Genomic DNA, 15,861 nt, shown 5'->3' on the forward strand with positions numbered 1-15,861 from the left:
GGTAGTGTAAATCGAGAATCTAGCAACCCACCAGCCCATTATCAGCAATGATTCAGGATAATAGTGAGCTGTGCAAATTACCCTCCTGTTGAATCATGCAAACCATACTCCTCTGGCTGGCCAAAATGGAGGATTTGGCAGGAGGAGCTAAGGAAAGTCCATGATAGCTTAAGGTGCCGATTCTTAGGTCTTCCCTGTAAGGACGACATGACGGAGGCTGACATGTTAGGCCATCATCTTATTTATATTGAACGCGAAGGCAAAACAGCGAGTGAAGCAGTGGCAGCAGCATCTAGCCAAGCTGACGAAAAAAGCTAATTCTGCCCGCAACATGCACATGTACCATAATGATGATTGTATGTGATGAGGATGCGTGGAGATGACACAATGCTTCTTAGGCGGAGTATCATGCATAAATTTCAAACTTGTAGGTGTACTAGAACCAACAGAAAAACTTCAAAAGCTGCGTTAGAGGCCTAAGAAAGTGCTCTGTCAAACAGTCCATTAATATTCAGCAGACTTTAGCAATAGCGCTAGCTCTTAGAGTTCCTTTACTGGGACAGCAGCAGGCTCTTGCTATGGATACTGCCCTTTTGCTAGCTAGTTAGCTGGCTATGAAAATAGCTCTATCGTTCCAAAAACATAAAATCCTGTTTCAGTTTTGTCTTCCACTCTCCACCAATCTTTGTCGCTGCACTTTCAAAAGCTTCAATAAGAACAAATACTTTGGAATGCGCACATCATCTTGAAGCTCTACAGATTTCCCTCTGCACTACATGCACACACACCACCACTCTAAAGTGCATGCCTGACACACAAAACCTTTCACAAGTTGCCTCGCAAAAATGATGCAAGCTAAATCGGTGGCTAGTGGATATGAATACAGTGGTGTCGCGGATCTAACGCTTCTGAATTTCAGCATCTCTTCTCAGAGAAACTCAGGTTAGTGAATGGATGCATGCAAGAGGGGAAGTGTTGCCCTACTACGAAGCCTGTAGCTGCCATGTTTTGCCGATGGCCGTTCTTGCTCCAGCAGCAAATCTTACATGAACTCTCCCATCTCGAAAGCTCCAGGGTCATCAAACCAGTCTCAGCTTTTGACTAGGTCTCTCCACTCATCGTGGTCAAGAATAAAAACGGTTCTCTAAGACTTCGCGTGCACTTGCGTGAGCCAAACAAGTCTATTGTGCTGGACTGTTTGTCCTTGCCTCACACCAGAGAAATCCTCGAGTAACATACTTTTCAAAGTTAGACCTTGCATCAAGATACCATCAGGTTCAATTGTTGGTGTAAAGCAGGGAGTTTACTTTTTTAGCACATGATCAGTGGCGTAGCAACAGGGGGGGCCGGGGGGCTGTGGGCCACGGGTGCAAGGGACCAGTGGAGGGGGGGGGGGGTTGTCATTTACGCCTGAAGACACCCCTCTTTCCGCCGGCTTGACTGGGTGCAAATTGCAAAGAATGCACTTGTGTCCAGTAGCCCAAGCTCATGCACCCGATGCTTTGCACCGCAGAATCGTCGACTGCAGCTGTATCAACACCCCACGAAATAATTGCACGAATGTGCGGGCTAAAAAATGTAATTCGCGAAATGGTCGCTAAACTACTCGCCTTAGCGGAACATTTCATGTGGGGTGCGCTCGTGCTGTGCGTTCATGCTGGGAGCAGGAGTCGCTAAACATACAGTGAGGCGTTGTAAGGCGTTGGGGCTCTTGGGTCCCTCTCCCGTTCAGAACGCGCAGTGAAGACGAACAAAGACAGCAGCAAGAAGGCATTCAACCAGCGCGCCCGGCGCTCGCATTTACGGCGAAGCGTTCGTTGAGAGCGACATTGCATAAGTGGGGCCGTCAAAAGTCGAGAATGGGATTCTCTGGATCGTCTTCAGACTCGGTTCGGCCGAAGAGTTTGGCAGCGTATGACTCGACAGGCTGTAGGGCCCGCGACGTCCGGCTCGCTTTTACTTCCTCTCGCTCCGAGAAGCCGCTGCGAAACCTGCCGTTATGTTTCACGCTTTCCTGCTTACCCTCGAAAGTTTCAGAAAACTGTTGTTGTTGTGCGACTTCATGTCACAAGTACAGTGTCTGTATCAGCTGCACAGAATTTTATAAAAAAAAGAAAGGTGAATTTTGTAAAGATATTTCCCAATCGAGATTCTATGAAGTTATGTCTTTTTGTGATTACTAAGAACTCGGTAGCGCGAAAAATATAGCAGATAAGTAATAACCATAAGCTTAATAATCCCGTAATTAGTACTTTAGAGGAAGCACTTCAATTCGAGAATTGAGGACTCAAAGTCATATTATTAACCCAACAAAAACTTCTTAAACAAAATTGTTTTGGGTGCTACAACCTACAGTACTTTGGCACTGTGGGCGGCGCCCAGTATATGGCAGCAGCAAAAGAAATATGAAATAGTGAACCAGTGACGTTGATCCCTTAATCCTCTCCATTGTGAGTGCAGACCAACAGTAGTGCAAGCTTTCTGGCACGGGCTTCATCACGGCCTTTTCTTTCTTTTATGCGAAGCATATTACTAGAGCTCAACCCAGCTCCTCAGGCGCGGCGGTGTCGCCTTCAATACCACGTGACACCGTGACGTCACGACAGAGGAGGAACGGGGCTCAAACTCGCGCCGTCGCTCGCGGCGTCGCCTTCAAGGCTGACCACGTGACACCGTGACGTCACGACAGAGGAGAAACGGGGCTCCAACTCGCGCCGTCGCTCGCGGCGTCGCGGCGGTATATAAGCAGCCGCGCTTGTTTCTAGGTGGCTTTGGCTCAACTCTTGCAAGATGGGCTGGGTGGGAATCGAACCAGGGTCTCCGGAGTGTGAGACGGACACGCTACCACTGAGCCACGGGTACGATGCTTCAAAGCGGTACAAAAGCGCCTCTAGTGAATGCGGTGTTGCCTTAGAAACGAGCTGTTTCTAAGGCTCAGGCGTGCGTCGCTTGCTCAGGCGCATATTTCGTTGCCGCGCCGAACGCTGCGTTGCTCGACGCTCACCGCGTCCAATGCGGGGCGCGTAGTCGCTGCGCCGTAGCCCATTGTCTTACACCCCTTGGCGGGTCGACGGGAACGCTGTCGCGTTCCACTCTTGAAGGCGAAGCAGAGTAATGCATGAGTTGTTTCTTCGTCTAGCCGAACCAAATATAGCCAAGCAACAGCAGTTCACCAGGCTAAACAGTGGTTCAACAGCTAAAATAAAGGCTAGTATGTTTCGCATCCTGGGCTTAACCTTAGCTAAGCCACAGCCATTTTTTTATGGCGACGCCAAGAATCGACGCGAAGCGTGCTCTATTCTGTTTCCAATCTTGCGGTGGTACCACAGCTCGGATAATCACGTTTGTACGTATAGCAGCAAATGAAAACTTGAAATATTGATCAGAATGAAGAGAACTCGTAATTGTCATAGCACTGGAGCCCGCGCAGCGGGGAGGCAGGTAGCGTTTTCTAATAGGGTGGGGAGATGAGCGTCACTGACAAACAATTTAATTTTCGTTTTCGTTCAGGGCTGCCCAGAGACAAAATACTGCGTGCCATAGTACCTACGACGATTTTTGTGAAGTTATTGTAGGGCAAGATATGAATGTCGGGCTTCAATTTTGCAAATGCAATATTGCCGCTAAAATTGGTAATTAAAACTTTATTATAAAGATATTTTTTGTTACTTGTACGTGAGTCATATTTTCCACGATGCCGCATGTGTATTGGCTACCAAGCCTTACAGTCTGACAGACGATATGCACATAGGCTTATCACACGTTATCAGTGCAGCACCCTGTGTTATTTGGCGCAGGAAAAACAGCGTGTATATTTGCTGCATTCGCAATCTCTGGGAAAGAAAGCGAAGGAGAGGGGGACCCGGGGAACGTGCGCGGTATCCAAGGTGGCTGTACTGGTGCTGAAGCCCGGAAATTGTCGATATCCTCGCCTTCCTCGACTACATCAGGGAGGGGGGAGGGTGCCAGACGACCTAGCTACGCCACTGCCCATGATGCCTTGTTCAGATTTTGTAGTATGCTTTGGGCTTGCATCAGCCCCTGCAATTTTCCAGAAAATAATGCCAGGTATATTGAAGGGTTGCTCTGGAGTGCTATGCTACCTTGATAAAATTTTTGTCTGGGGTCGAACGCATGAAGAATGCGATGCCAGTCTGCAAGTTCTGTTACCACGTATCAGTAACTCGGGCATGAAACTCAATAACAATTCGTCTTTGCTGTCAATGAAGTACAATTTTTAGGTCACAATTTCAATGCCAGATACTTGCCCCTGTCGAGTCAATGCTATTATCAAAGTTCCTGCTCCTACCAAGTGTAAATATTTGCAATCATTTCTGGGCCTAACTGGCTATACTCCAATTCATGCTGCATTATGAATAGATTGAACCACTGCACGCACCACTCTGCAAAGGCTAAACATTTCAATTGTCTCAAAAAGCCAATTAGAGCTTCAATAACCCCAAAAAGTACAGTAGAATTTCGGTCACACATTTTAGAAAGAAACACAAAAAACACTAACCGGGAGAACTTACAATCCGAAGTAACTAAAAATTTGACAGACTCAACTGTAGTTGACACCTATGTAATGCGAAGCGTGCTCGAATCGTTGCAGCACAAGGCACCAGACGCCAACGCGTGTTGAGATGATGGGTCTCTGGCAGTCTGAGATGCGGCGACGGGAAACCGAAACGAAATTGAGCTGGCTGACGATGCTGGGTGCGCTATAGTGAAACACGATGCTCACATCACACCACCTGCAGCATAGAATGGCGGCATGTTTGGGTCATCGGCTACTAAATGTGTGCAGTACGATTCCAACGGCACTACGCCTCATGCGCTGTAAAACTAATAGGTGAAAATGCTTATCGCAATAGGGTTGGCGGCAAGAGCTGTGAATGCGGCGGCAACGACCCAGGAGGAGGTCGTTTTCTGTGTTCTGAATTGTGAACACTGGTGTCGCGAAACCATACATAAGACGATTGTATCAATGAGGTTCGACTGTATTGCGGCTAACCCAGCTATATAAATCTTTGATGAGAAATTTGCTATTGTTATCACTGCTGATGCTTCCGACTTTGGGCACTGCACCGTTCCTCAACAATGCAAAAGTGACCTGTTCATTAAAACTGCTTTTGTGTCGAGAACGTCGTCTCCTCCTGAATGCAGGTATTTTGCTGGTGAGCATGAAGCGCTAGGATGTTTCTGTGCTTGCGAGAAGTGGCATGTACGAGGAGTGTTCAAAAAGAAACCGAACTTTTGCTATAACACCTTTACTGCTTATGGTACAACATTTTAAGTGCTGTCCCCTTCAAAGTAGTCCCCTCTACTGGCAATGCACACTTCCCATCTTTTTCTTACATTTTCGGAAAGCCTCCTGGAACGCACTTTCTGGAATGGTGCGCAGGTCTCTTCTCCCATTGTCCTGGATCTCCTCTACGGTTTGGAAACAACATCATTTCAAGGTGGTTTTCAGCTTGTGGAATAGAAAAAAAGTCTGCTGGGGCTAGGTCTGGAGAATATAGTGGGTGGGACACAAGTGGTGTGTGGCGTTTCACTAAGTAGCTGCGGACAAGGAATGACGCGTCAGCCAGGCCATTGTCATGATGCAACATCCAAGCCTGATTTTCCCACAATTCAGGCCTCTTACTGCGCACAGAATCTCTCAAATGTGCTATGCTTCCTTGGTTAACTTCTTTGTTCACCGTCTGACCATGTGGCAGAAATTCCTGATGGACAATGCCTTTGCACTCAAAAAACACAACCAACATCACCTTCATTTTTAATAGACTCATGCATGCTTTTTTTTGGACGAGGAGAACCTTTGGCCACCCACTGCGATGACTGCACTTTCATTTTGACATCATAGCCATAAACCCGTCTCATCGCCTGTTATGATGTTCTTAAGAAAGTTTTCATCGTCATTGGCAGCGGCGAGCAGTTCCTGGCTGATTTCCAACACAGGTCTGCTTCTGTTCGTCCATCAACAAATGCAGCTCAAATTTTCACTGACATGACGCATCCCAAGTTCGTAACTCAAAATTTCATGACATGATCCTACACTGATACCCACTTCATCAGCGACTTCTCGAACAGTCCAAACGACGATTTCCACGAATCACAGTTCGAACTCTCTCGACGTGGTCAGCATCCGTCGATTTGGAAGGTCGTCTAGACTTGGGATCGTCACCGACCGACATTCTACCGTGTTCAAAATGCTTGAACCAATCATAGCACTGCGTGCGACTCATACAGTCCTCCCCGTATGCTTGGCTAAGCAACTGAAGTGTCTCTGTGAAAGTTTTCCCAGGTTCGTAGCAGAACTTCACACACGCACAAGCTGTTCTTTCAATTCCTTCATTGTCATTTTGGCACCAATCCAAAGAACAGGTTGTTCATGTCCTCACTTCAGCGGCTGTAGATTGCCAATTAACGGTCATGCGAAACGAGGCAAATCGCAGTTTCTTGTCTAAACCTGCCGCTATATGCGCTCAGTAGCCGCAGCGCGCTCCCTCTGCCAGTTGGCGCTCTATTTGAAAAGTTCAGTTTCTTTTTGAACACACCTCGTATACTTGTGGCCCTGACATTTTACTTTATGCACCGATCATCAAGCACTTAGTACATGATTTTCCACTGGGGCGCCAGGTTTTTGTACTGCACTACAACTTTAGCACACAGCACTCCAATGTCTCTAAGTGTCATAGCAGATGCTCTTTTTAGACTGCCCTTGAAACTGCCTGCTTCTCAGGAACTGGTGGGCCTGAAAATAAATCTCTTTTACCAGAGCTACTACACTAATTTGCTTTGAGAGATGAACACTCCTGTGTGGACAGCTTAGTTTTCTGTGCTGATGAGTCAGCCTTCCAAATTTCCTACGTAACAGGCCCGTGCATCTGGTTCGTGAAAGCCATCCTGGCATCGTCAAAACTAAGCAACGCCTTAGAGAAAGATATTTGTGGCTGGGCCTTGATAAGCAGGTTCAGAATGCAGTTCGTAACTGTCTGGTATGTCAAGCAGCCGATACGCCTGCTAAACTGGTCTCTCCAGCCCAGCAGCCCGTTAACTGGCCAATAAACCTTGGGGAAAGCTGGGAATCCCCGCTGTTGGTCCACTTGAATGTGTTATTACTGTAGTGGATTATTACTCTAAGTGGCCTGAAGTTTACCCATGCAGTCGCCTCAGAAGCTATCATTGCGTTTTTGTTAACAATTTTTTCGGGGTGCAAGTGTCACGGGCAATGGTCCAAAACAAAAGATTCAGTTGTTTGAAATTTTCTCTCTGACAGAACACTTCCACACTTATTTTCATCTAATTACTATACACAAACCCACTGGCCTAGTTGAAACATTTGTCTTAACAGAGCAAATGAGGCTTGCTCAACCAGAATGTCGCCCACTGAAACAGGCTGCCACGGAGTACATGGGCACATACAGGTTTACACGTCATGCTATGACAGGTCTGTCAGCTGTGTAACTTCTCCATAAGTGCCAGCCTGTTACTAGAATTGACATTACTGGTCTACAAACAACGCCATCAGTGCCTCTCCAAGTTTCAGATTCTGTGAGAACTACAGTGTTCCATAGACTACAGGCAGCTAAAATGCACGTAGATTGTAAGGTCGGAGCAAAGCCTCCCAAACTACCGGTGGGCCTCAGAGTACATCTGCCAGGAAACCAAAATAAATACAGTAGTCCCTAAACAATTCGCGGTCAGGTTGGACCAAATGTCATCAAGCTGAGCGATGGAAATGTGTGGAACTCGTCCAAGTTGGTTATCGTACACGAAGACCATGACAATAATGGCCAACAGGATTCACGTACTCCTCCACTTTACTCTCCATTCACGCAGAACAATACTTTTACCCAAAACACTCTTTCTTAACCCCGTAACTGCCTCGACAAATTCCAAAAACATGTTATTGCGATAGAAATTATATGGACACTCCAGGTGCATTTCAGACATCGATGTCAGCGTCGCCGTGAGGTTCCGTATAAAGTCTAAGGGCGAGACAGCGATAGAATCGTCGGCGCGCACCTTGCGCTGTATGTACGAGTGAAGATGTGCAAGGGGTGCAGACGATCGCAGCTAGATCTCGCCCGTGCAAAGGGGATGAAAACGGGCAGGAAGCGCGGCTTATTCCGTTACGTGCGAGGCGCCCAATGTTGCCAGGCACCGGGAGGAGGGGAGAGAGGGGAGGCAGTGTTCTACTCTAGCTGCAAATGTGCATGTGTTAGCTGCGTGCAGCCACATCTCGAGAGTTGTTTTGGGGGCAGAGTCTAGGCGCGTCGGCGGCTCGCTGTGCTGTGTGTTCACGGCGCTCACTTTTCGTTGAAGCGATAGACAGCATGAATGTCACTTAGTTTGATGCTGCTGCCGCATTTTCTCCCGCCAGCATTTTGACAGAGAGTTTCCGCGGCCATTGATTTAGATGTGTTCATGTTTGCGTGTGCGCGTGTGACACCATGCTTGTTAATTTAGTCAGTGTGCTTATGTTTACAGGTTTATACAGCCACTAAAAGTACGATCCTTACTTCTTATAGCGGCCCACTTATTTGCTATCGCAATCAATGCTTCGCCTTTTGGGCTAAACTGCTACTTTTTTTTAGAAGTGCAAAGAAATTGCCGGAAGTCACTGTGTATTACTTTCTTATCAAAGTTCCAAGAAAGTGAACACATACGTGTATGCAACAATTGCCAAAATTCACGACGAGTTAACTCGTTATCGCCACTAGAGGATGTTCATTGTGTTGGCCAGTTATCTCGTCATCAGCATTTAAGGGGTCAAGCAATCCTTCCTTTAATATGTCTCCGAATCGCTTCCTCTTGATAAGGGAGAAGATCAGGAATGGTATCAAATACAGTCAAATGCCTTTAAATGAATTCCTCCAAATTTCTTTATAAGTTCCCTTCGTTGTAAAGGTCCCACACCGCACTGCCCATTGTAGAGAAGGCTAAGCTTGTTCAACAAATTAAAACCTTTACTAACACAAATTCTAGCAAATCTTAGTGAAGCAAGTCGCAAGTCTTTTTGTCCACGCTTTGACAGAATGTGCAACTGCAGCAAACCTTACTGCACCTAGGTTCACTGCACTCTCCGTGACAAAATGCAGAAACCACGCGATGTAAAGCTGCAGATCGTCGACCACCGCCACCGTCTCTCTTGCAGTAAAATTCACAGTTCCTTTACAGAATCTTCATCACTGCTGCCTTCCTCGACAGTTGTGTCCTTTTTGTTTTAGATGGCTAAAGACGTTGTCGTTGGTCAATTAGGATTGCATCATGTCACAACTGCAACGTATTTGTCTGGCGTCACACTCGCTGCTGCGTTACAACAAACAGTGCACAAGTTTAGCGATTCCAGGAGCAGCACAATAGGACTGTAACGCTCGCTGACATCGGCATGCTTGTCAAGGGCGTCACTAGTGCTGCTATCAGTACAAAGCACACTTTGGTGATGTCTGCGAAGGGCTCCGAGTCAACACCACGACATAGCATTATTTCTAAAGCAATAAATCAGCCATCGGGGAAGCCTCCATTCTTTAGTTGTGCAGGCCAATTCGATGTATTGGTCTTCGATGTAGAGGCGTTCACAATGCATATGAAACATAAGCAATCGGCAGGGAAATCAACCCTTCGTTATACAGTCGAAGCCACTTATAATGATACCGGTTTTAACAATATATCAGTCATAACAATGAGAAGCTACTGCACCATCAACATTTATGTTTTCTACGATGAAATAACCCACTTACTACAATGCTCCAATGCCGCATTATCAGTTATACAAACGAAGTCTGGCTGCTGGGTGTACGTGCTGAAAGGTAGTAAAATGTGAAATCCTTGAAAGAGGAAATGAGAAACTCAAGCTGCTGCACAATGGACCACTGCTTCAACTGCTGCTGCATGCTCAATTTCCAGCCATCTCCGCATGCCTCTTTCCCGTCACCCTTCCACCCCTCCAAACACGAATGGGCTGCGCCCATAGCTCTATGCCACCTCACCCTTTGAAACATGGACCGCGCCAACTGCGCTGCTCGCAGATTGCTCGCTGGTTCCTCATTCAGCGCAGTTCTGCAAACAGCTTAATCGCTCGTGTTCGTCTTTGTTGGCTGCGTCGAAATCATTCTTGGCCACGCAGTTTCTCAGCGTCGTTTGATCAACAGTTTGTTTGACTCGTCGCCGAAGCAGAAGATGGCTGATGTGCCCACTGATCATCAGCCATGCACGACGTTGCCGGTGAAAAGAAAGCACACAGCTATGGATTTGGAAACTAAGTGCTTCTAACTGATGAGGCGATCGTCGCGAACATGCTTGCATGGAATAGCGACGGCGACAGTGATGATGCGGTAGGGCAGGTTGCCTCAATGTTGTCCTCACAGGCAGAGGATTCAGTCCCTCCAGGGCTTCGTTTTCGCGAGGAACCTTCCACTGCACTACGTGGAGCACCTGGATGCCTCCGAGAAGGATGTCGACAAGCTTCGCGTAAAGCATGCAAGGCTGATGGCGATAGGGTTTTCTCTTGCAAGCCAGTAAGAAGTATGTGGCGAGATGCTTGTGGCGATCTCGTCTCAGCGTTTCATCTGGATTTCTCAAGCTGGCAGGCTGCCATGGCAGCCTTCTCGCAATTTTTCAAAGGCCCCTTTAGGGGTCACCAAAGCGATGCCTCGGTGGTGCTCGCATATCGCTTTCCACCCGTGGCCCCTCTTTGCAGTTAGAGCAGTGCCATTCTTTAACGCCGACAGCCACGGTTTGTTACACACGATCGGAGCGCCCACGAAGCAGTTAAGCGAGTGAACACAATCTGCAGCTGGATGGCGGAAGGTGGTGGGCAGGGACACTGGCCTGCCCACCATTATAGTTTTCTCACAGCATCTCTGCCATCCCCCTATTTTGGTTTTTTCATGCGACCTGGTTATAACAATTATCGGTAATAACAATGGAATTTTCATGGCACTTGAATATTGTTATAAGTGGGTTCGACTGTACACGTCATTTTGCTGTAGAGGCGTTTGATTGCACCAGCTGATGTGCCCAGCTGACATGCATCGCTCCTCGAGTTCCCCCGGGAGTGAGGCTCAGTCGAGGAGGCACCTTCGCAACAAATGGCCAAAGTTCCCAGCCAGGATTTGTTGTCTTCGGTCACGCTCAATGGGCATCTATCCAAGCTGTCATGCTCTACTGCTTCATAGATGATAAAGTGTTCGCTCTCAAACCTCATGAAAGAGTGCTTAGGTGAGCCCCAAGGATAAAGCTCTGCAGATGTCTCAGAGTCAGTTAAGGCTCTAACAGTGAACACAAAGTTCAGCCATACTGCCGTTGTCAGCGATGCGACAAATAACCAACAAATACGAACCGCACAATGCTGGTCCCCAAATGTGGTTGTGAGTTAATGTTTTCCTTAGCTGCAGGGTGTAAAGGACGCTAAAGAGAAACACTGATTATGTGTAGACAGATAAAGTATCATCACAAAACTCGGCTTTTGTTAATTTTGGAATAATAGGTTGACTACTACAATAGAAAATCAAATTTTCTTTATAATCTGAAGAATCTCTAATGTTTGCACATCAGTGTGACATCGTGGACCTCAATGTACTTAAACTTTTGCACCGTCGTGGCTCATTCACCCATTCACTTCCGTGGCAGCGCTGAGGAGACCTTAGTTCAAAGGGCTGGGTTTGTGCCGGCCGCCTTTAGAGCGGATGTTTTTTACCCTTTAGAGTGGATGTTCTTGCAGGTTTTTCATAGGTGGCAGAACATTGACAGTTGTTTTCTAGTTTTTTTTGCAGTAAACTATTTTGCAAATGTCTATAGCATTCATTAGTTACTTTCTTACAGCACAGAACACTGTGAACGAAGCATGAAAACATGCCGCATAACACCAGACAAGGCAAAGCGCAGCACGGCAGGAAGCGAAGGGACTAAATGTTATCGAAGCTTGCCTAGTTTAGTCTTGAGATTTTTTTTTTCAATACAATGTAGTCCCTTTTTACCAAAAACACATTAACTAGGACCAAGCAGACACAGGCAAAATTCATAGCATAAGGGCAAGCTGGTGATGGAACTTCCAAGATGGCGTCACCACCAGACATTCACTTTTACAACTTTTCTGGCTTACCAGAGCATCTCTCAAGGTACAGTGGCCTTTTTTCTTTCATATTCTAGAAAAGTATTTTGCTAATATAAGTGAAGTAATATTAAAGCGAAGCTTTCTTTGCAAACCTCCTTGTGCCTCTCTTGCTGACCATGGCTGGCGACGGCTGCTGCTCTTTCATAGAGTAGCTAACACTCAGCTGCGGGATGGCAGCGCCATCTAGGAGCGATGGGTCATACTGCTTTGCCTGCAGTAGTGGAAGGTAGAGGGGCGGAAGCACGCCTTCGCATGCGGGTCATTGGTTGCTGGTGGAGAGTGCGAGGGAATCGTGAAGTGGAGAGCCGCGATGAGACAAGAGGAGGGCACCGGAGATGGCCTCGCACTGCGTATTCGTTGTGGCCCCTTCAAACGCGTATATGGTCACATCTGCGCCTCCAAGGGGAGGTCAGGCACCCCAAAGAAATCGTGCAGAAAGTCAGCTTGCCTCTTTCAACCCCTGTAACACTGCTTGCGTTCAAAGGTGCATTGCACTCCAGAGTTCCCCATTCGAGGCATCCTTGAGCCAGATAAGAAGGTGCGCATTAACACTGCCTTATAAGTTTTGCTTTACGTAGATTCCAACAGGGCACATTGGATCTGCGGCATTATTCTCTTTAGTCTCCTTTGGGAGTAAACTGGATGAGGGTGCCCGACTCTTGCACGTTAATAAATCGGATATTAAGAAGGCGGCCAGCTCGGCTGAATAAGCCGAACTCTTGGCTTGATATAAACATGCCCCATGTTGCTTGGTATAAGCAGGTCGACTGCATGCCCCCTGTTCGATCTGTACGTGCAGCACAATGATAAAAGCAATGACAACGACATGAATACCAACATCCTATGCAAAAGGACGGTGGACATGGCAAGCCCCGTTTTAAGCTTTTAAGTGCAACTCTATCGATTTCATAACAAGCAGAGAGCCAAGTACTTGACACTTCTCAAAAACCTTTTACACATATACAATCTAAAAACAAGTTTACACTCTTTGGGGCTTACCTTGTTCACAAACAAAAGTCGTGCTCCGTTTCACCTACACTTCCTTTCTTGAAAACTTCACTCACAGCTTTGTTGTCAAGAGTGCTATGTCATGCTCATAACACACATTCCATTTGTGATCTGGATGTACTGGGCAGCAGTAGTAAAGAAAGAAATTTGATGGAGGACAGATTACGATCATTGTTTGGGAACAAGGTAAGCCCTCAACTGTGTAAATTTTTCTGATTGTACAGGAGAATGCCTAGGCTCAGAGTCGACTGTTGGAAGTATCATTCCACATGGAGAGATTTTAACTGGACCTTTGTCAGCGACTTGATAGATGGAAGGGCTTTTGTTAAGGACTCTATGGATGAAACAGGCAAGGAGAGGTGCAGAAATGTGCCACCATGATAATGCTACTCAATTTGAACTCAGATGCAAACACCTCGTGCAGTTTACCCACCAACTGCTACTCCAGCCACAATGCCTGCGGTCTTGAGCTTGTCTTTGGCCTGCAAATCACACAGAGAACGAAAGGAAATGAGACTTTGAAAAATGAAGGTGCAGGAAGCACATCAGCATTTAGGTTCAACTTACTAAGCTTTTTTTTACCCAAAGCATTGCGCAAGATGTCCGCAACCACTTTAATGCAATAAATACTCACTGAGCCCCGATTGCTAAGCTGGCGGATCTGCTGGACCATAATAGCCATAGCTGTAAACCAGGCACCGTACTTCTCTTGCCACCAAAAGGCCTCCGGTGCTTATAGTAATTATCAAGAAAAGAAAGGCCATGCAGTCTGACAGAATTCATTTCGGTTAAAAAGCAGAGTACCCCATATAAATGTAGTGAATAGTGAGGCAAAACTATCGCTAGTACTATCGATACTAGCATTAACTTAGTCATTGCTGAACTATCAACAGAACAAGAACTATAGATAGCACCAGCAGTAGAACACTATTGATAGTAATATTCACACTGCCCTATCGATAAAGTAAGTCCACACGATACACCGCATCTTAACACTGCAACATAAACTTGGCTCCATTTCCTCTTTCTGCGATAGTAATTATATGGACAGTCCAGGCGTATTTCTGCCATGGCCATGATGTTCCGTAAAAAGTCCAAGGGTGACAACATTGTCGCTGCACCCTGTTTGCTTTATGTGCAAGTGAAATTGTGGAGGAAGCGCGCAGTCTTCCATAGAACGCAAAGCACCAGGGAGGAGGGAATGAAAGGGAGGGGGATTTCCAGTGGCTGCTGTGTATGGCGCGGCCGCACGGGCCTTATCTTGAAAGGAATCTGAGATGGGCACAGAATGTACGAGTGCTGACAGCTTCATGTGCACTGTGTTTAGAACACTTAGTTCGAGTTGGAGAAGCAGCACAAAGGTAAATTCGCTCACTGCTGCTGCCGCATTTCCTCATTCCAGCATTTGACAGCGAGTTTCCGCGGTCATCGAGTGAGATGTGTTCATGTTTGCTTGGTGCGCGTGACACCATGCTTGGTAATTTAGTTAGTAAGCAAGTGTTTACAAGTTTATAGGGCCAATAAAACCACTATCCTTACTACGTGTAGCTGCCTACTTATTTTCTATCATAATCCATGCTTCGCCTTTCGGGCGAAACTGCAGCTTTTTTTCTCAGTGTTTACTAATGGTCAGTTCTGCATCTATAGCTGAGAATTCCGAAACTATTGAATGCACTGTCAATAGTGAATGACTGCAATACTATTGATAGTACTACTACTATTATAAATATAGCCACATTATTGATACTTACTTCATGAATTATCATAATACACTATCAACAGTCAACAATCAACTGATAGTTTTGCATACCTAGAACTGATACATTTTCTAAGTATCGTAGTTTCCTGTTATAAGATGCAGGTATTTTTCAAAAGAGTTTTGTCAGCGCATTTTGTACCATGTGTGACTTATAATGCATAAAACTATGTGTAATAATGGGACCAATATAATGTTTTTTTTTTCGTGAGGACAGGAAAGCATGTGTGGCAGCCTCCTGGAAGAAAAATTATTTCAGTTTGAAAGTGGTGTGATCGTGGCGATCAGACGTCAGCTCCTAGGGCTTGCCTGTATGGCTCCCCGAGCGCATAGGCTGGCCGTGTAGGCTGTGCCGCTGATGCAATAAACGCCACTGTCGTGGCCTACACAATATAAGTGCCTCCTAAATTAAACGTCTAGCATACTAGTTTGCTGTATAGTTTAGTTTTCCTGAAAGAAAATGTTTACCCATGATATTGATCTAGGAGAAAGGCACCACAATTTTCTATTACATTGTGACACCTGACATCAACATGTTAAAAAAAGCACCACTTTGTTGTCAGAATCATCATTAGTAGTTATTCATGTGACAAATCGCAGCAGTCTAGCAGTAGTAATAGTGCTTCTAGCTTCAGGCCACTCCGGGACCCCACCAGCTAGACGCGCGTCGGAGTCTTGCACCGCAACCATTCTCACTAAGTGGGCACATAAAAACTTCCCACCATAATGCTCTGCACGAAGAAGCTGCTGACCAAGGTCAAATTTGAAGAGCATAAACGTAAGCTTGCCAAACCTGCAAGAACAAAACCTGTCTCGAGCCACTGCAGCCACACCAGATCAGCACCCACCAACGTCTCATGCTGCAACGATTCGTGCAACCTTTCACATTACAGAAATGTCAACTACAGTTGAGTCTGCCAAAATTTATACTGACTTCGATTCGTTCAGTTTCTTGGTTATCACATTTTTCTAT

At 46.3% G+C, this 15,861-nt stretch overlaps 1 protein-coding gene across 3 annotated transcripts in view; it reads right to left on the reverse strand.

Moving 5' to 3' along the window:
- The window catches only part of LOC126543850 (uncharacterized), a 51,085-nt gene that overhangs the window by 15,515 nt on the left and 19,709 nt on the right, over positions 1-15,861 (reverse strand). For all 3 annotated transcript variants that reach the window (XM_050190985.3, XM_050190984.3, XM_055062388.2), the window contains one exon: positions 13,566-13,614. In XM_050190985.3, the coding sequence (XP_050046942.1) occupies positions 13,566-13,614 (49 nt within the window). The remainder of the gene's footprint in view (positions 1-13,565; positions 13,615-15,861) is intronic.

The sequence above is a fragment of the Dermacentor andersoni genome, chromosome 10 (assembly GCF_023375885.2).
Source record: "Dermacentor andersoni chromosome 10, qqDerAnde1_hic_scaffold, whole genome shotgun sequence".
Lineage (NCBI taxonomy): Eukaryota > Metazoa > Arthropoda > Arachnida > Ixodida > Ixodidae > Dermacentor > Dermacentor andersoni.